Genomic DNA, 21,836 nt, shown 5'->3' on the forward strand with positions numbered 1-21,836 from the left:
ATTATTCAACAAAATCATTGTAAGAAAAGCAGCAAGTACATTTACAATGAAATGATAATACATTAACATATTTGAAGCTTTTAAATATACATTTCAATGTATGTCAGAAAGTTGTGCTGACTGACCTGTCGTCGAAGCTGAGGTTGCGGTCGGTGAAGCCCTCCAGCAGGGTCCTCTCGATGACGCGACTGGGCGCCTGGTTCTGGAAGAAGTAGACCAGGGCATGGTGCAGGCGCGGGTCCTGCTGGGGAGTGGTCTCCTCTTGAGACAACTCAAACAGACGGGAGTACTCCTCCTGGAACGCCTGGGGAGAGGGGTGTGAGGATGTTAGAGGTGTGTGTAAGTGTTATGGATTTTATGAATAATGACTAAATGATGTATACATTTAACGTTAAACTGTAATTAACAGAATACTACCCTGTCACTGTATGGAACTCATTAGAATCATAAAACTAAATCTAATGTGTGTAGTTTTAGTTTTAAATTAGAACAAGGACTTTCTGATCCTTTTTAGTATGTAAGCAGGGTGTAAGTGAGAAACAAAATGGAGCTATCGTCAGACAGGCTGTAATACTGTGTTCCTTACAGGACATTCTGTCCCCACCCAGGGAGGAGAGAGACCTTGGGCTTGTAGTAGATTGTTTAACAGGTGGCAGACAATGTGAGCAGACTTGTGAACTATGTTGCCATTGTATCTGAGAGGAGGAGGGACATTTATGACGAAATGTGAGGTATATAGACCAATGTACCGGAAATGATAGGGAGAGCTCTCTAAATAAACATTCCTGACAATTGTAGCCGGGCCTCTGTCTGTTTAATTTTAATAAGAACCTTACAAATTCTTAGTGGCAGACAGAGTATTTTAATTGAATTGGTTCATGAACATGAGAACAAAATTCTCTTGACATAAGTATGTGTAACTGTGTGATCTTTATCGGGTTCTGAGGTGTGTGGTACAAATAACAAAAACTGTACAAGAGTGAATGATATCTTCATTTCATCCTCCTTGATTGGAGTGTGAGGTCCCAACAGTACACTTGTTATAACAAGTGTTTTTAATAAGTACATGGAGTAGCCAGCCAAGGAATTCCAGGCAGGTGGAGTCCGGGGGAGCACGCCACCCATGAATTTACTTTAACAACCTTACCTCCCAGATTGGTAAAATGAGTTGTGGTACTGAATAGAAAGACATGACTTTACAATAAAAATGACTTCAAATATATGAATTCAGTGTGTTGCTACTTGTTGTGGATATCGTCTTGGCCTATATAAATCAGGACCATTTTCAAAGTTAGATACCCTTTACATTAAACCGGTCTTCTCTTGAGATTGACAGCTTTACTGCAAGATATGAATTGCCACAACAATGTTTGTTCTTCAAATTATGCATTTTATTGGCTCTGATGCTGTGGACACTTAGGGAAAGGAAACCAATGTGTAATTCTGTAATGGGTGAACTATCCCTTTAACAGTTTGGCCTGTCAATCAATCAATCACTGTGGGTGGGATTGTCGGGGGAAGGGGCAGAATGTTTGAGTCACACAGTTGGTAGGGTTACAGTCCTGGTGGCCATTAGATTAATTGTTCAGCAGTCTTATGGCTTGGGGGTAGAAGCTGTTAAGGAGCCTTTTGGTCCTAGACTTGGCGCTCCGGTACCGCTTCCCGTGAATTTAAACTTTTAAATTAAAAGAAGCCTAGTTAAGTTATGAAATGAAAAAAAAGTAGCCGGCTGAGAGTGAGCAGTTCTGGAAAACAATGCCTATGGAAAACAATGCCTATGGAAAACAATGCCTATGGAAAACAATGCCTATGGAAAACAATGCCTATGGAAAACAATGCCTATGGAAAACAATGCCTATGGAAAACAATGCCTATGGAAAACAATGCCTATGGAAAACAATGCCTATGGAAAACAATGCCTATGGAAAACAATGCCTATGGAAAACAATGCCTATGGAAAACAATGCCTGGAAAACAATGGAAAACAATGCCTATGGAAAACAATGCCTATGGAAAACAATGCCTATGGAAAACAATGCCTATGGAAAACAATGCCTATGGAAAACAATGCCTATGGAAAACAATGCCTATGGAAAACAATGCCTATGGAAAACAATGCCTATGGAAAACAATGCCTATGGAAAACAATGCCTATGGAAAACAATGCCTATGGAAAACAATGCCTATGGAAAACAATGCCTATGGAAAACAATGCCTATGGAAAACAATGAAAACAATGCCTATGGAAAACAATGCCTATGGAAAACAATGCCTATGGAAAACAATGCCTATGGAAAACAATGCCTATGGAAAACAATGCCTAGAAAACAATGCCTATGGAAAACAATGCCTATGGAAAACAATGCCTATGGAAAACAATGCCTATGGAAAACAATGCCTATGGAAAACAATGCCTATGGAAAACAATGCCTATGGAAAACAATGCCTATGGAAAACAATGCCTATGGAAAACAATGCCTATGGAAAACAATGCCTATGGAAAACAATGCCTATGGAAAACAATGCCTATGGCGCAAGTCTGCCAAGACTCTACCTCTCCCCTTTATGTATGTGCATATACCTCAACAAGAGGAGAAAGACTAAATGTTTACAAGTATAACATTGTGGAAGGACATAGACTAGCGAGATGATAATGAGCGAGTACTAAGGATACAGCCTACTTTACCTTGATGAGGCCAGCCTCAGGGCCGTCCTTGTCGAACACCTGTCTGGCTTTGGCTATGGCCATTATGATGCCTTGCATGGCTGGAGTTAGCATCATCTTAAACACCACAGAGAAGGACAAAGAATTAGAGCAAGTCCACACACAAACTCCTATAGCACAACGCACCTTTCAACGATCCATGTATGCTGTCTCCATTCATTGAATATATGCAAGCTATACTAGTAATATTTAAGGCAACAGCCAAAGTGTCATTGCCCAATAAATATCTAAATGATTTTCTAACCAAAAACCAATAGAAGTCCATGTAACGTGGAACAGCACGCTCTCAATGTATTATTATTAATTTGTATTTATTCATGTAAGTTAAATAAAGTTAGTTAAGTAGCGGCTCTCTACCTCTTCATTGTAGCCGTCAGTGTCGGCCCGGACCAGGATCCTGCCCACGTTGGGGATCTCCACCTCCGACACCACATTCTCTGGTTGCTGCTGCCTGCTTCTGGTCGCCGCCGGGGCGTCCTGATCATCCTCGCCATCTGCCTGGGTGTCAGGCGCTGCTGCAGCTTCCGCCACTGCCTCTCTGAACCCAGTCTCGCTGTCTGTCTCAGTGGTGACGTCTGTGGAGGGGTCAGGGGTCACAGCTGCAGTCTGGGCCTGGCCACTCATCTCTGCTGCAGGGCTCGGAGACTGAGGTGGGGGGAGCTGCTGGAGATATTAAGTTGACATTAATGTTTTAGTCATTTAGCAGACGCTCTTATCCAGAGCAACTTACAGTTAGTGCATTCATCTTAAGATAGCTAGGTGGGATAACCACATATCACAGGCATAGAAAGGGCATTTTTTGTTAATAAAGCTAGAAACACACACACACACACACACACACACACACAACCAGTCAAAAGTTTTAGAACACCGACTCATTCATGGGGTTTTCTTTATTTGTACTATTTTCTACATTGTACAGTAGAATAATAGTGAAGACATCATAACTATGAAATAACACATATGGAAACATGTTGTAACCAAAAAAAGTGTTAAACAAATCAAAATATATTTTATATTTGAGATTCTTCAAAGTAGCCACCCTTTGCCTTGATGGCAGTGTTGCACACTCTTAATGACAGCATATATAATTGAAATAAAATATTAAGAATTTTTCTAACTGGATCCTTTCGATTGATAAACTGAGTTGTAAAATGTACATTTACTGTGCATGAAGGTCCACAAACAAAACAATTCACTACATTGGGATTCATTCAGGACTATATGCATTGACCACTAGAGGTCATATGTACACCATTTATGATTAAAGTTGGTTGTTTCCCCAGGCAGGGTATTCTGTCCAGCAAGCAATGGAATATGTGACACAAACCCGATTACTGTTAAATTAAGCGTAAGGCATGTCAAATCTAGACCTAACAGTCAGATACTACTGATACTACTATCAGACTGACAAAGAGTAACTGATATATCACAACGGATCCTTGTCAACAGGTAATATGCCTACGTTTCATGCACATTCACAAAATTCTGTCATCACACAATGTTGTCAAAAGCCATGTCATCAGCATTCACAGAAGCATTGTCAAAACATTACACAGGCCTGAAAACGAGCATCAGTTCGAGCAAGCAACTGACCTATGACTTGTCGCTGGAACACACCAGAACTCTCTCCAACTAACCAACCGTAAAGTACAGTAAGGGATATAAAAAGCTCATGTTCTATTTAAAACCAGGCCTGTCACTGGTCACAGCTCCTGAACCTCTTGACAGAGTCACCCCAATATCCCCCAGTGATAAACCAGTTAGCTGAGGACTGACTATGCGGAATGATGCTGGGATGGCGGGGGGAGGGTGTCCAGTGACTGGCTGTTAGAGCCTTATCGCCTCCAGGGAGGGAGGTGTGGTATGTGGGGAAAGGTGCTTTGGCTAAATAGTTTTTTTTAAATACCAAAAAAAAACGAGTATATTAACAAGAGTAGCTTTGTCCAAACACAACTAGTATGAAATGACATGTTGAAACAGAAATTAAGCTCACACGTAAAATATCACAAAAGACTTAAAACTCAGATGAGATTGCAGGAGGTTAGCCGAGTGGTAAACACATCTGCCTTTGGACTACACATAGCCACTGTCTAAAATAAAGACAACAAATGAATAGCACTGCCTTTTCGTGGTATCCAATTGGTAATTACAGTTTTGTCTCTTCGCTGCAACTCCCATACGGACTCAGGAGAGGCGAAGGTCGAGAGCCGTGCGTCCTCCGAAACACACCCCAACCAAGCCACACTGCTTCTTGACAGAATGCCTGCTTAAGCCGGAAGTCAGCCAGGACACAATGTGTCGGAGGAAACACTGAACACCTGGTTACCGTGTCAGCGTGCATGCGCCTCCGTCCGCCAAAGGAGTCGCTAGAGCTCAATGGGACAAGGACATCCCTAACCCGGACGATGCTGGGCCAATTGTGCGTTGCCCTATGGGTAACGCGGTCGCGGCCCGGCTGCGACAGAGCCTGGACTCGAACCAGGATCTCTAGTAGCACAGCTACTGTAGCAACTGTGATGCAGTGTCTTAGACCACTGCTACACTCAGAAGGCCTACCCTTTTCTTTTTTATATGTTGTTTATCTCACACTGAACCCATGGGTCACCCTAATATCACACCCAAAACATCCAGTAGCAGCAGCTATCACTATGCAACAGGGAAGTAAGAGATATAGGCCGAGGTATATTTGTGTATGTGGCCTAGATAGAGTATATTACATTTAGTCAATGGGTGCTCATATGACAACTCCAGACCCCTCTTTTCACCCTGCCCACCTGACAGTGTTGCTGCCCCTCCTCGTCCTCACTGGTATGTTGGCAGGGCTCTGGCGTGACAGAAACAGCCTGGTGGTCGCACTCCTCTGGGCTGCTGCCAACACTCTCCGGTGACACAGGGACCGGGTACTGGGGCTGGCTTGTTGGGACTGGCTCTGAAACAGGACAAGGACCATGAGTTGAACAAGCAACTATAGTCAGAACTCAGATCTTAGATACTGTATAGAGTGTATAGAGCAGGTGGTATAACTCCAGTCATTAAGGATCCTGCAGTCCTGCTGGTTAACATTTTTCACTAGTGCTAATTGAACAATTTAATTTAATTAACTTGATACATTTTATGGAGAGGGAAACTGATTCCTCACCATCGGCAGACAGACAGAGACAATAGTGCTTAGCCAAATGTGGTGACCGTATAATTTAGTATCCGACCAAAAGACAAGGATGAAAACCAGCATACACAGCCACCCTCAAAGACCAGAATGGTGTAACCCCGACATACATTCATGTCCAGACCAACCTCCAGATTCCACAGCTGGTATAACAACCGATTGTGCAACATGTTCCTGTTCTCCAGTGGGTTCCTGGGCTGCGCCAGATTGGGGGACTGGTTCTGCTGGGTCGTCTTTACTGGGAGCACGAGTGGAGGTGACAGCTGCTGTGGGAGAGACCGGATCCTCCTGTGGCTGCTGGCAGAACTGGTCTTCCCACTCCTTGAGCTCCTGCTGGAACCAGCGGTTGTCTTCGCGCACGTATTGCCTGAGGATGGGTGGCAGGGAGTCCATGGCCTGCATGACCTGGCCTGTCTCGTCATCTGTGTCCTCTGTTAACATAAATATCATAAATATAACAATCACAATGAGCTAACTAATAACAGTCAATAGTAACCTAAACTGCTAAGCAGCAAACAGTGAAAAACTTTATGTAGATAAACATGTCAGGTCTAAAAAAGCTAACACCTGGTCAGGCCATGATTTGGATATATTAATGTATGTATGTATAGATCAAGAGAAGCAGTTACAGCGTTGACAGATATAGCAGGGATACACTATATGACCAAAAGTATGTGGACACCTGCTTGTCAAACATCTCATTCCAAAATCATGGGCATTAATATCGAGTTGGTCCCCCCTTTTCTGCTATAACATTCTTCTAGGAAGGCTTTCCACGAGATGTTGGAACATTGCTGCGTGGACTTGCATCCATTCAGCCACAAGAGCATTAGTGAGGTCAGGCACTAATGTGTGTCGATGATGCCTGGCTCACAGTCGGCGTTCCAATTCATCCCAAAGTGTTTGATGGGGTTGAGGTCAGGGCTTTGTGCAGGCCAGTCAAGTTCTTCCACACCAGTCTTGACAAACTAATTTCTGTATGGACCTCACTTTGTGCACATGGGCATTGCCATCCTGAAACAGGAAAGGGCCTTCCCCAAACTGTTTCCAGAATGTTAGAAGTACAGAATTGTCTAGAATGTCATTGTATGCCTAAGGGGCCTAGCAAGAACCATGACAAACAGCCCTAGACCATTATACCTCCTCCACCAAACTTTACAGTTGGCACTATCCATTGGGACAGGTAGAGTTCTCCTGGCATCCGTCAAACCCAGATTCGTCCGTTGGACTACCAGATAGTGAAGCGTGATTCCTCACTTCAGAGAATGCGTCTTCTCTGCTCCAGAGTCTAATGGCTGAGAGCTTTACACCACTCCAGCTGATGCTTGCAATTGCGCATGGTGATCTTTGGCTTGTGTGCGTTTGCCCGGCCATGGAAACCCATTTCATGAAGCTCCCGACGAACAGTTCTTGTGCCGATGTTGCTTCCAGAGGCAGTTTGGAACTCGATAGTGAGTGTCGCAACCGAGGACATACAATTTTTACGTGATACGCACTTCAGCGGTCCCGTTCTGTGAGCTTGTGTGGCTTACCACTTCTCAGCTGAGCCGTTGTTGCTCCTAGACGTTTCCTCTTCATAACAGCACTTACAGTTGACCCGGGGCAGCTCTAGCAGTACAGACATTTGACAAACGGACTTATTGGAAAGTTGGCATCCTAAGACGGTGCCACGTTGAAAATCACTGAGGTGTTCAGTAAGGCCATTCTACTGCCAATGTTTGTCATTGGAGATTGCATAGCTGTGTGCCTCAATCTTATACACTTGTCAGCAACGGGTGTGGCTGAAATAGCCGAATCCACTCATTTGAAGGAGTGTTCACATACTTTTGTATATATAGTGTACATACAGTATAGGTATGGTTAGATATATGTAAACAGCACTGTGACATGTCAACTTGAGCCTTCTAATTGGCGCTGGGCTGGGGCTTGATACTTGCCCAGGGGCCAAGAGTACCTGCGGTGGCATCTGTGTGCTCAGAGACATGGAGCTCTGCTCGCTGGACAGTGCCAGCAGGCAGTCCAAATTAGATTTAGCTGATATGTTTTTGGTCCCTGAAACAATTTATTTTTTTTGCCCTTTTTCTCCCCAATTTCGTGATATCCAATTAGTAGTGTCTAATGTCTTGTCTCGTCGCTGCAACTCCCGTACGGACTCAGGAGAGGTGAAGGTCGAGAGCCACGCGTCCTCCGAAACACAACCCAACCAAGCCGCACTGCTTCTTGACACAACGCACATCCAACCCGGAAGCCAGCCTGCACCAATGTGTCGGAGGAAACTCCGTACACCTAGCGACCTGCTCAGCGTGCTCTGCGCCTGGCATGCCACAGGAGTCGCTAGTGTGCGATGAGACAAGGATATCCCTGCTGGCCAAACCCTCCCTAACCAGGACGACGCTGGGCCAATTGTGCGCCGCCCCATGTGCCTCCCGGTCACAGTAGAGCCTGGGCTCGATCCCTGGAATACATTTGATTAGATTTATTAGTATCCCCATTAGCCGACGCCAGTAGCGACCGGGGTCCAACATAATGAAAAAGACATTACAAACAAAATACTTGACAATTTACATCAGTTAAACATACATGTTAGTACATACATACATCAAGTATGTCACATGGGGGAGAGGCGTGCCGCGAGGTGTTGCTTTATTTGTTTTTTGAAACCAGGTTTGCTGTTCACTTGCACGATATGAGATGGAAGGGAGTTCCATTTTTTGTTCTGGACCTGGGGACTGTGAAAAGACCCTGGTCGCATGTCTGGTGGTGTAAGTGTGAGTGTCAGAGCTGTGTGTATGTTGACTATGCAAACCATTTGGAATTTCCAACACATTAATGTGTCTTATAAAAAAAAGGGATACAGTCAGTCTTACCTCATCTCTTAGCCAGACTGACTGGCATGCATAGTATTAATATTAGCCCTTTGATTACAATGAAGAGCAAAGTACTGGCAGCAAGCTGGTAGGTCTGCTGTTGGAACCAGTAAAGAACCATAGCTAGTTTATCAGTGGAAAGGGGAGGAGGGAAATGGGTACCTGTGATGAGGTGAGGCAGCCTGTCGTCAATGTACATGAGACAATAGGCACTGGCGTTGGTCATGCCTCCGTACGAGTCCCTGACCAGCTCCTCCCAGGAGGACTCGCTGACGATGACATCGTTGTACTTCATCCAGCGCTGGTTGGCATGGTCGTAGATATAAGCCCAGTAGTGGCCGGCCGAGGCTTGGCCCTCGTGGACGAGGACGGCGTGAAGCCTATACGGAACCTTCACACGTCAAACAAGGTTAGGACCAGAAAAGTAAAGTTTCAGCAGAATCTTTCTGTATTTTAGGTCCCGGAAATTCAAGTTTCAGCAGAAATCGTCGGTATTGACACATGTACACATTAAACAAAGGATTAGGACAAACAATGTTTTGGCACAAACATTCTATAATTGCTTCTGTACACATCAACCAAAAGCTTTTAATAACCTCTGCTTTGTTACTAGCATGCCATGACATATACTGAACTCAATCCATTCTTGTTAACTTCTCATGAAATTCAACTCCCTTGTATTCGCTGTTCCCACCCACAATTGTGCTGCATTGAGATAATGCACGAATGCTAAGGCAACAATATCAAACTCATTGCCAAAGGTAACATGTAATGTTTTTCAGTGTGTGGGATACTGTTAATCAGTATAGTCTCTTGTGACCGAACATTAACATAATGCTAAATCGAGTACCTGACAAGATTTGGGACTTGGTTCCTAGATGAATCATTATGCAATGATACACATATACACATGTTCAACCTGACAAAGTGATATTAGTGTATCTCATGCTTTAACCTGACAGGGACTGTCAGATGGATGAGTACGAGGGATCTTACCTGACACAGGCTGTTATCCGAGTACATGCCCTCCAGTGCTTGGCTGACCCTGTCGATGCTGGCCTTTAGCTCTGAGCACCAAGACACAGACACACAGATCAATGCAGTGCACCTGGGGCCGTGCCAGACACACACACTCTAGAGTAGACACTGACTGCCAGGATAGGCTGTCAGCTCATGATACACATCCAATTGAAAAACGATCACTAGAAATGTACAGTAAATGAGCATGATCAAATATAGCTTCAAAACATCTTTAAAAAGTTAACTTGCCTCAGTGAATGTAATTTCTCAATCACTACAGATATACCATATAAATCAAGTGCTAGTTGCATATCAAAATGTCATGGGATGTATCCATTGTTAAAATGTTGGTGCTATGCATATCTTACAGTGTGTCTTTAATGTACAATAAAAATAAATCAACTTGAACCAAATACAGAGAGGTTATCATTAGTGAATCCAGGTGTAAGTCACTGTACCGTTCATGTTGATCTCCACCTCTGACCTCCAGCGCTGCAGGCAGATCTTGACAAAGCGCAGCTCCTCCTCGGTCACACTGTGGGGGGCGGGATGAGGTGGGGTGTCCATGGGGGCTCTACACTGGGTGAAGGGCTTGAAGATAGGTGTCCTCTGGCCCGAGGGGGGCTGCTGCTGGCAGGTGGGGCTGTCGGACAGGCCTGTGTCTCCTGGCTCCTGGCACGGACTGAGGAGACCCACCGAGGAAAAGCAGGATATCAACAAAAATACAGTAAATACAGTGATTGATGTGCTATACACAGGCTAACAGGTAAAACATTACAGGGTTTTGGTCAATTTCATTTCAGAAATTAAATGGAATAAATAGAAATCTACAGTATTTCATATTACCCATAATTTTGTACCACATTTCAAATGTATGAACTGATTTTCAATAATCTCCTGAATTGACTGATTCACATTGACAGGTAGTGTTCAGTGTTCAGCTCACTTCAGCAGCTGCACTGCAGTCATATGGAGTACCGGTAAGTAATGCAAGACAAGATTGTATTTTTAGTTTCATGTGCTTACACACTCATAGCCTTGACTAGTGAAACGCAGTTGTCCCACAGGTCCTTACCTGGTGTCATCAGGGTTGCCCTGTGTGTGCTTGAGGTTGCTCCCGGGGGGAGTGGGGGAAGAGGCAGCCAGCCTCACATCTTCAGCTGGGGACACACTGGTGGGCTTGGTGCAGGCAAACTCCAACACGTACTGTAACATGTCCGCCAGTGGATACTTTGTCGGCCCTGAGCCATAGTTTCTGTAGCTGGAAACAGAAGGAGACAGAGGTTGAACTGACAGTACATTGGCAAACAATTACAAGCAGGTTTCATCAATAACATTGTCAGTCATGACTCATGAACAGGACATTTCCTACGTGAATCAAACAACTAATATTATGGGACCACTATGTGTATGACAGTTTTTATACTAACTCATTATTAATTCACTGTCAATGGACACATTTGGAGGTATCCATCCTGTTGCAGTAATCACTGAATTTTAATGAAAAATTATTAACTAAAAAAACACGTGTACAAACCTGACGTGTCACACCGCTTTACAAACAGTAAACTCAATAGTCAACTCACCACTCCAGTTTCTGCTGCAGGACTATGAGCTGCTCCTTCAGTCTCTTCACCTCTTCTCTCCTGTTGTGGATCTGCTCATTGTTCTTGTGAAGGTATCTGTTCACATACAGTAAACTTAGTTTACCACAACAAAAGTTTATTTGACTCCGATTCCCCACTTACAGTATCAACATTACAATGCAATACAATGCTCAGTCTAAGTGAATGCAGATAGTTGAAATCAGAAGTTTACAAAAACGTGGAGTGCTTCAACCACTCCACACATTTCTTGGCAAGTCGGTTATGAAATCTACTTTGTGCATGACATTTCTCTAACAATTGTTTACAGACAGATAATTCACTGAATCACAATTCCAGTGGGTCAGAAGTTTACATACACTTGACTGTGCCTTTAAACAGCTTGGGCAATTCCAGAAAATTATGTCATGGCTTTAGAAGCTTCTGATAGGCTAATTGACATCATTTGAGTCAATTGGCGGTGTACCTGTGGATGTATTTCAAGGCCTACCTTCAAACTCACTGCCTCTTTGCTTGACATCATGGGAAAATCAAAATAAATCAGCCAAGACCTCCACAAGTCTGGTTCATCCTTGGGAGCAATTTCCAAATGCCTGAGGATAACACGTTCATCTGTACAAATAATAGTACGCAAGTATAAACACCATGGGACCACGTAGTTGTCATACCGCTCAGGAAGGAGACTCATTCTGCCTCCTAGAGATGAACGTACTTTGGTGCAAAAAGTGCAAATCAATCCCAGAACAACAGCAAAGGACCTTGAAGATGCTGGAGGAAACGGGTACATACGTATCTATATCCACAGTAAAACGATATATCGACCTAACCTGAAAGGCCGCTCAGCAAGGAAGAAGCCAAAATCACCAAAATCGCCATAAAAAAAGCCAGACTCCGTTTTGCAACTGCACGTGTGGTCTGGTCTGATGAAAAATAAATAGAACTGTTTAGCCATAATGATCATCGTTATGTTTGGAAGAAAAAGGTAGAGTCTTGCAAGCCGAAGAACACCATCCCAACCGTGAAGCACGGGGGTGGCAGCATCATGTTGTGGGGTGCTTTGCTGCAGGAGGGACTGGTGCACTTCACAAAATGGATGGCATCATGAGGTAGGAAAATTATGTGGATATATATACACACCTGCATTGCTTGCCGTTTTGGGTTTTAGGCTGGGTTTCTGTACAGCACTTATCAGCTGATGTAAGAAGGGCTAAATAAATACATTTTATTTGATTGAAGCAACATCTCAAGACACAAGTCAGGAAGTTAAAGCTTGGTCACAAATGGGTCTTCCAAATAGACAATGACCCCAAGCATACTTTCAAAGTTGAGGAAAAAGGGCTTAAGGACAACAAAGTCAAGGTATTGGAGTGGCCATCACAAAGCACTGACCTCAATCCTATAGAACATGTGTGGGCAGAATTGAAGAAGTGTGTGCGAGCAAGGAGGCCTACAAACCAGCTCTGTTAAGAGGAATGGGACAAAATTCACCCAACATATTGTGGAAAGCTTGTGGAAGGCTACCTGAAACGTTTGACCCAAGTCTACATTTTTTAAGGCAATGCTACCAAATACTAATGGAGTGTATGCAAATGTCTGACCCACTGGGAATGTGATGACATAAATAAAAAGCTGAAATAAATAATTCTCTAGTTTTATTCTGACATTTCACATTCTTAAAATAAAGTGGTGACCCTAACTGACCTAAGACAAGATTTTTTTACTAGGATTGCATTTTAGGAATTGTGAAAAACTGAATTTAAATATTTTGAGAAGTGTATGTAAACTTCTGACTTCATTGATTATAAAACTAGGCGATTCAAGCCCTGATTACTGACTGGCTGACAGCTACGGTATATCAGACCATATACCATGGATATAACAAAACATTTATTTTTGCTGCTCTAATTACCATGGTCACCAGTTTATAATAGCAATAAGGCACCTCTGGGGGTTTTGGTACAGGATATTGCCAATATACCACAACTAAGGGCTGTATCCAGGCATTCCACATTGTGTCATGTATAAGAACATCCCTTAGCCATGGTATTTTGGCCATATACCACATCTCCTCGGGCCTTATTGCTTAAATATAAACCATCACACTACCTCCACAGCAGAGACCGATCAACAACTACAGGAAGCGTTTGGTTGGAGTCATTGCAGCTAAAAGGTGGCACAAGCAGTTATTGAGAGTAAGGGGGCAATTACTTGTTCACACAGGAGCACTGGGTGTTGCATAACTTTGTTAATGTAATAAACTAAATAAGTATGTAATTGTTGTGTTATTTGTTCACTCTGGTTCCCTTTATCTAAAATTAAGTTTTGGTTGAAAATCTGATAACATTCAGTATAAAAAAAATATACAAAAGTAGAGAACATTTCAAAGGGGGCAAATACTTACTTTCACAGCACTGGATATGTATGTAAGTATAACATATATATATATTTAAAAAATATACATAGTTTTAGTTTTTTCTCAAATTAATATCAAACAGCTCACCTGTCCATATATATGATTTGTGGGAATTCCAGTTTCTTGTGAATCTTTTCTGGGCGTCCTAAAGACTGGTTGAACTCAAACCTGGACAGTTCAAAGGTCAACACTGGTGGTAACTTTGAGAACCACCTCTGGAACACAACAGAATTCACATTAACATTTCAATATCTATATTACATTTACATTCATATGTATTTGGCTTAACATTCACGACAACTTTCAGAGTAAACATAAAGCTAGGAGTTTGGTATGCTCACCTCGCTGCCAGACGAAATGGTTTGATCCAAATGTAGGGCTTCAATCTCCCCCTCTATCATGGCGCCTTCAAGACATTCATCCAAGTTGTTGAAACCATTCACTTGTAAGGGGTACTGGCCAAACTGCTCGATGTTGGATAAGGTCTTGCCTACATATTGTCAAACATTGATGTGAATTGACAGAAAAAATTGCATAAGGGTCAGGAGTTTTTCTTCATCATGTGACCTCAGGAAAAACTATGGCGCCTACTTAAAGGCTATATCAGATTGCGACTAGTCATATAGGGTCATAGCCAAGTATGATATGATAGTGACTACGGTCATAGCCTAAAAACAAGCTGTTCCTGGTCATGTCAGGTGATCAGGAAATACTTGAGGCCCTACAGTATATATAACCACAATGAAATGTGCATTCTATACTTACCCGCATGAGTTCGCTCTGCCACAAATGTCCCATAGAACAGCTGAACCATTGGGTTTTCTTTTTTATCTTCCGGGCTGCTAAAGATAAGATCACTTTTATACCTTGAGCAATTCAATATCTGATTTCCTGTACTTCAAGACACAAATAATACTGGTATAGTAATAAGAATACTTATTATATGTTCAGTACTGGAATGTCAAATAGCTTAACAAATTACCATAGCTATGGTATCTTAGTTAGCTACAGGGGAGCACCTTTGGTTTTAGAAATTTGGGGGGACATACACACTATATTATACATACATACATACATATACACATATATACATACATACATACATACATACATACATACATACATATATATAAATAAACACACACACAGAGTACCAGCCAAAAGTTTGAACACACCTACTCATTCAAGGGTTTTTCTACATTGTAAAATAACAGTGAAGACATCAAATCTATGAAATAACACATATGAAATCATGTAGTAAACCAAAAAGTGTTTAAAAAAAATCTAAATATATTTGAGATGAGATTTTTCAAAGTAGCCATCCTTTGCCTTGATGACAGCTTTGCACACTCTTGGAATTCTCTCAACCAGCTTCACCTGGAAAGCTTTTCCAACCGTCTTAAAATAGTTCCCACATATGCTGTGCACTTGTTGGCTGCTTTTCCTTCACTCTGCGATCCAACTCATCCCAAACAATCTCAATTGGGTTGAGGTCGGGTGATTATGGAGGCCAGGTCATCTGATGCATCACTCCTTCACTCTCCTTCTTGGTCAAATAGGCCTTACACAGCCTGGAGGTGTTGGGTCATTGTCCTGCTGAAAAACAGATTATAGTTCCACTAAGCGCAAACCAGATAGACGTATCACTGCAGAATGTTGGGGTAGCAATGCTGATTAAGTGTGCCTGGAATTCTAAATAAATCACCTACAGTGTCACCAGGTAAGCATCCCCACACCATCACACCTCCTCCATGCTTCAAGGTGGGAACTTCACATGTGGATATCACCCGTTCACCTACTCTGCGTCTCACAAAGACAGAGCGGTTGGAACCAAAAATAAAAGAAATCTGACCAAAGGACAGATTTCCACCGGTCTAATGTCCATTGCTCATGTTTCTTGGCCCAAGCAAGTCTCTTCTTCTTATTGGTGTCCTTTAGTAGTAGTTTCTTTGCGGCAAGTCGACCATGAAGGCCTGACTCACACAAATTCCTCTGAACAGTTGAGATGTTGAAATGTGTCTGTCCGTGAATAATATTAAAAACATTTTAGGTTGCAATTCGACTTTAATGGACTATTATCCTCTGAGCAGAGGTAACTCTGGGTCTTTCTTTCCTGTGGCGGTCCTCACGAGAGCCAGTTTCATCATAGCGCTTGATGGTTTTTGCGACTGCACTTGAAGATACATTCAAAGTTCTTGAAATGGTCCGGATTGACTGACCTTCATGTCTTAAAGTAATGATGGACTGTCATTTCTCTTTGCTTATTTGAGCTCTTCTTGCCATAATATGGACATGGTATTTTACCAAATAGGGCTATCTTCTGTATACCAACCCTACCTTGTCACAACACAACTGATTGGCTCAACCGCATTAAGTAAAGCAATTCCACAAATTAACAAAACCCACCTGTTCATTGAAATGAACGTGTTATTTCATTTCATTAATTTCTACAATGTACAAAATAGTAAAAATAAAGAAAAACCCATGAATGAGTAGATGTGTCCAAACTTTTGACTGGTACTGTGTACACACACACAGTGGGGCAAAAAAATATTTAGTCAGCCACCAATTGTGCAAGTTCTCCCACTTAAAAAGATGAGAGACGCCTGTAATTTTCATCATAGGTACACTTCAACTATGACAGACAAAATGAGAGACAAAAATCCAGAAAATCATATTGTAGGATTTTTAATGAATTTATTTGCAAATTATGGTGGAAAATAAGTATTTGGTCAACAACAAAAGTTTATAACAAAGTATTGAGATATACCCTTTGTTGGGAATGACAGAGGTCAAATGTTTTCTGTAAGTCTTCACAAGGTTTTCACACACTGTTGCTGGTATTTTGGCCCATTCCTCCATACAAATCTCCTCTAGAGCAGTGATGTTTTGGGGCTGTTGCTGGGCAACACGGACTTTCAACTCCCTCCAACTATTTTCTATGGGGTTAGGCCACTCCAGGACCATGAATTGCTTCTTACGAAGCCACTCCATCGTTGCCCGGGCGGTGGGTTTGGGATCCTTGTCATGCTGAAAGACCCAGCCACGTTTCATCTTCAATGCCCTTGCTGATGGAAGGAGGTTTTCACTCAAAATCTCACAATACATGGCCCCATTCATTCTTTCCTTTACACGGATCAGTCGTCCTGGTCACTTTGCAAAAAAACAGCCCCAAAGCATGATGTTTCCACCCCCATGCTTCACAGTAGGTATGGTGTTCTTTGGATGCAACTCAGCATTCTTTGTCCTCCAAACACGACGAGTTGAGTTTTTACCAAAAAGTTATAGTTTGGTTTCATTTGACAATTCTCCCAATCTTCTTCTGGATCATCCAAACGCTCTCTAGCGAACTTCAGACGGGCCTGGACATGTACTGACTTATCATTTTGACCCCACGGGGTGAGATCTTGCGTAGAGCCCCAGATCGAGGGAGATTATCAGTGGTCTTGTATGTCTTTCATTTCCTAATAATTGCTCCCACAGTTGATTTCTTCAAACCAAGCTGCTTACCTATTGCAGATTCAGTCTTCCCAGCCTGGTGCAGGTCTACAATTTTGTTTCTGGTGTCCTTTGACAGCTCTTTGGTCTTGGCCATAGTGGAGTTTGGAGTGTGACTGTTTGAGGTTGTGGACAGGCGTCTTTTTTACTGATAAGTTCAAACAGGTGCCATTAATACAGGTAACGAGTGGATGACAGAGATGCCTCTTAAAGAAGAAGTTACAGGTCTGTGAGAGCCAGAAATCTTGCTTGTTTGTAGGTGACCAAATAATTATTTTCCACCAAATAAATTTAATTGAAAATCCTACAATGTGATTTTCTGGATTTTTTTTCTCATTTTGTCTGTCATAGTTGAAGTGTACCTATGATGAAAATTGCAGGCCTCTCATCTTTTTAAGTGGGAGAACTTGCACAATTGGTGGCTGACTAAATACTTTTTTTGCCCCACTGTGTATGTATGTGTATGTATGTGTGTATATATAAATACAACTCATTAAAAAAATAAATGTCCTTGCACTGTCAACTGCGTTTACTTTCAGCAAACTTAACATGTGTAAATATTTGTATGAACATAACAAGATTCAACAACAGACATAAACTGAACAAGCTCCACAGGCATGTGACTGACAGAAATGGTATAATGTGTCCCTGAACAAAGGGGGGGGGGGGGGCAAAATCAAAAGTAACAGTCAGTATCTGGTGTGGCCACCAGCTGCATTAAGTACTGCTGTGCATCTCCTCCTCATGGACTGCACCAGATTTGCCAGTTCTTGCTGTGAGATGCTACCACACTCTTCCTTTTTAAATCCAGTCTGATAAACACTCCAAACAGCCTACCCAACCGCTCGGAGGCGTATACATGTTCCTAAAGCACACAGGTGCCTCGTGCTGTATCACATTCCAATTATAAAACTGAGTGGGACAAAAAGTTAATTTCATTATGTGGGGGTGATATCCCCCCCCCTTCCCCAGTGAAATGTGCGCCCCTGGTTAGCTATGACAATAAATGTGTTTTCTTACAGAACTGACTGATGGGATAAAATCCTTGACTTACTTTCCATTAGCAGCCAGCTGAAAGGCATCTTCAAGCCAGTCAAGGAGTTTGTGGGTGAACTCACTCACATCCTAGAATGAACACATCTGAAATGAACATATTTGTATGCAAAGCAGTTGATGTAAAGGGGTGGCCATGACCCTGGTGTGTGTGTGCATTGACAAGTGTGTATGCGCGTATACCTGTTGGACCTCAGTGTGTACCTGTTGGGCCTCACTGGATCGGAAAGCATCTCTCAAAAGCTCTACGGCAGCAGACGGGTCCACAAACCTGCGAGTGGAGCCCACCATGAGAGCAAAGAGACAGCGCAGCTCCTGCATGAAGGCTATGTTCCTCTTGTCCTGAGAACACATGCATATGTTAGGCTTCTCTTACTTCACATAGCTGCACTGGAAAACTTGGGCAACACTTTACTGTTTTCAACAATATATCTTCATATGCAAAGGAGTCCATATAACTTTGTACTTACACTTAATAACTTTCATGAACCTTTCTTATAAACGTATATACATGTTTTATAACATTTGATTATAACATGTAGCCTACACTGTTTATAAATGGTTTATCAATGATTCTTCATGGAAGTTACTATTAAGTGTTAACCACTATCTTTATGAACAATGTATAATTTTGTAGTCTAGTTTCCCCTCTAACATCAGCCAGACATCCCCTGACTCTTCAGCCTCTGGGACCCAAATGTCCAGTCTCTGTTCCTCAGGGCTCCTGGCTCTCCATTGGACACTCACCGAGTGGCTCTTACACTTCTCCAGGATTCGCTCAGACAGGCAGTAGTTAAGTACCAATCTGCGGAACACTGGCAGGTGGAACAGGGACTGAAATAAGAGACAAAGATGAGATAGAGTGACGGAAAGGTGACCTGTCTTTTCGTGTGTAAAAATTTCATTGTCGAGGATACTTATGGAGGTTTTAAAACACACGAGAGTCACAGTTAAGCAAACAAAATAAAATGCCATTGAGATAACTGTATTGTATGAGACCATGTGATGGTAATTTTCCTCTCATAACAAGACGAATAAATGAGATAATCTTCTCTTTATATTAGTGACAAGACTGGTGAGCCATAGTGAGTTTTATTGCTAACTCTGTAACATGTACAACACAAAATAATGGAGCCTTTTGTTCAGTTTTGAAGAGACAACAATATACCCACGTTTTTGATCGCATTAGGCCTATGTGTCTTCAACTTTCTCGTTTCCCTGAAACTTAATTACAGATTATCACAATCTTACTGTAAAGCGTAGCACACCAGATACCACAAAAATATGAGTACACAGCCACATGCAGTCATACAGTGAGTCTCAATCAGATAACTACTTTCTGTGGGTAAATTGTGATGGAAAGAGTCAAATAAAAGGAGGGATTTAAAATGGAACAACTTCAAATGACTTCTCAGCCACTCAAAATGTATGCATGCATTGCTATCCCCTGATGATATTTCCTTTGGGTTTTTAGTGCTTTAAATCGCTGTGGCGCATATCTTAACGAAATTAAGACAAATGAGCATTCCCATTTGGCCTAATCTACTGATATAAACTAATTTCAGTCCAGGCGGCAGAGTTCATCACTTGCTCTATCATCACAACACTGCATTATTTAATTACCCTTACAGTCTATCAATATCAATGAAGGCTTGAATTTCAGCAGAGCCACCTGATAGGCCCAGCTAAATTTAGTCTGGAATGGACTCTTAATAGAATTATTGCACCAAGAAGCTTTTGTGTTTGGAAAGTAAAAACCCTTACCCAACCACTGCCCCTCATCTTTCCCCATCCTCCTGGTATTACCGACAACTCAATTTAACACAAATTTGGCCTGAAAATAAATCTTCTCCCTCTGTTTGCCAGAAGTCGACATCGTTCAGCAAATTGGACGGAAAACATGTGTTTGGAGCCTTCTCGCCTAGTGGTAATATTTTGAACCGATTCACACCAGAAGTCTTGAAAGGTTTTGGAAAACTTAGAGAGGTTCTAAACATGGTCATCACATATACACCAATTAGGAGGTGGTGCAGAAAGACCAAAGGAGTCCAAGGGATTCTGCAGATTCTGCAAAATTCAAATACAACCTTTACTGTACGACATCAACCTTAGTAACAGCCAGGACCTGACTGGTGAGACAACAGGTGGTCTTAAATGGCAAAGTATTAACAAGGTCCACAGTACAAACCCCAAATGTTATACTTATCTTTTTTATCCTGTTCATATCACTGGCACAAATATCTTTTTCTGTGCATATTCTTTAATATTTTAAAGATCAAGCTCCAGAGCAGACACTTAATAACTGTGCATTACTGTGTATATTGTGTGTACCTCACCTGTATGACAGCACTGAACCAGCAGGTGTTTCCCACATTGCGGATGCCCACGGGCCACTCCTCCTTACGGATCCAGTCTGCAGGGCTGCAGCTCTCTCCTTGGGCCTCGCAGCGCTTCCTCTTCACCCGTGCAGCGCTGTCCTCCACACTGGCCTCCAGTGCCCTGGAACACATCAAAACATGCCACTCATCAACTGTAGACAATGGTCTGATTGATAGTTTCACCTGGGTTGTGTTCATTAGGCACCAAATGAAAGAAAACTGGGGAGGGAATCCAATAAGAAAGGCACATTTTTGTTTTCTGTTTCAAAACATTTTCTGTTGCTTGTTTTTATGAACAAGACCCTGGTTTTCCTTTTTTGTTGATGTTATCTATTTCTCATACTGTACTTCTGTGTTCACTTCAGAAATTATAACCTTTTAATTCAGAGATGACTCTCAATTGGTTACTTCATTCCGCAAGAAAACAGCAAGCAAAGGGGAAATGGTGAGGTACTGGACGACTATACCTGTTGAGCTCTCTCTCCTCTGCCTGGGATTCTTGCAAGCTGAGCTCAATGGCTGTCTGAAGGTCATCTTTAGGAGGAGCACCTGAGGACAAACATTGGGAAACAAATTATCTTCTATGTTCATCACAAGACCCTCAGTACTTTGCTCCTTTCCTTAGACTTTCCTTCCCAACTTCCGGCCTACCTTTCTGGGCCCCCCAGACCTCCCTGTTGACTTCTGTGTCTGGTGTGTCCTCAGTCCCCTGGCCCTCCTCTGGCGGCTGTGTAGTCAGCAGCCCAACAGCATGGCTAATGTCCCCCTGACTTGCCTGGTATCAGAGAGATAAGAGTAGGCATTACAATGTGTCCTTTCCAAGAACTCCCTGGCCTGGTGCCAGTCTGTTTCTGATTTTGATGATAACTCTGACAAAGGACAGAGCAGCTAAAGCAGAGAAACTGGCACAGAGGCAACTACCCCTAACCTTGAGTTTGACCTCTACGTGATAGAGTCCTTCTAAAGGATTTGTTCCGGGGACTAAGCCCATGAAAGAGCCGGCTGACAAAGATGTCTGACAATATCATTTATTTTGCCTTTTCAAGTACGTAAGTCGCTGAGAACTCTTTTGCAACAACGACCTGAAATCTTCATCGCTCAAATGTACA

The 21,836-nt window shown here is 42.5% G+C and overlaps 1 protein-coding gene across 2 annotated transcripts in view; it reads right to left on the reverse strand.

Moving 5' to 3' along the window:
- The window catches only part of usp28 (ubiquitin specific peptidase 28), a 36,065-nt gene that overhangs the window by 6,751 nt on the left and 7,478 nt on the right, over window positions 1-21,836 (reverse strand). Inside the window, exons 3-21 of one of the 2 annotated variants that reach the window (XM_064981913.1) lie at window positions 21,379-21,502; window positions 21,195-21,276; window positions 20,686-20,848; window positions 19,097-19,183; window positions 18,554-18,691; window positions 18,351-18,421; window positions 14,564-14,637; window positions 14,140-14,288; window positions 13,886-14,013; window positions 11,368-11,463; window positions 10,857-11,042; window positions 10,240-10,463; window positions 9,758-9,828; window positions 8,924-9,152; window positions 6,023-6,325; window positions 5,503-5,657; window positions 3,083-3,388; window positions 2,687-2,782; window positions 126-304 (exon numbers count right to left, since the gene is read on the reverse strand). In XM_064981913.1, coding sequence (XP_064837985.1) covers window positions 126-304; window positions 2,687-2,782; window positions 3,083-3,388; window positions 5,503-5,657; window positions 6,023-6,325; window positions 8,924-9,152; window positions 9,758-9,828; window positions 10,240-10,463; window positions 10,857-11,042; window positions 11,368-11,463; window positions 13,886-14,013; window positions 14,140-14,288; window positions 14,564-14,637; window positions 18,351-18,421; window positions 18,554-18,691; window positions 19,097-19,183; window positions 20,686-20,848; window positions 21,195-21,276; window positions 21,379-21,502 — 2,861 coding nt within the window. Of the gene's footprint in view, window positions 1-125; window positions 305-2,686; window positions 2,783-3,082; window positions 3,389-5,502; window positions 5,658-6,022; window positions 6,326-8,923; window positions 9,153-9,757; window positions 9,829-10,239; window positions 10,464-10,856; window positions 11,043-11,367; window positions 11,464-13,885; window positions 14,014-14,139; window positions 14,289-14,563; window positions 14,641-18,350; window positions 18,422-18,553; window positions 18,692-19,096; window positions 19,184-20,685; window positions 20,849-21,194; window positions 21,277-21,378; window positions 21,503-21,836 lie in introns of both variants that reach the window. The other variant, XM_064981912.1, reaches the window with a different exon arrangement.

The sequence above is a fragment of the Oncorhynchus masou genome, chromosome 12 (genome assembly GCF_036934945.1).
Source record: "Oncorhynchus masou masou isolate Uvic2021 chromosome 12, UVic_Omas_1.1, whole genome shotgun sequence".
Classification (NCBI taxonomy): Eukaryota; Metazoa; Chordata; class Actinopteri; order Salmoniformes; family Salmonidae; genus Oncorhynchus; species Oncorhynchus masou.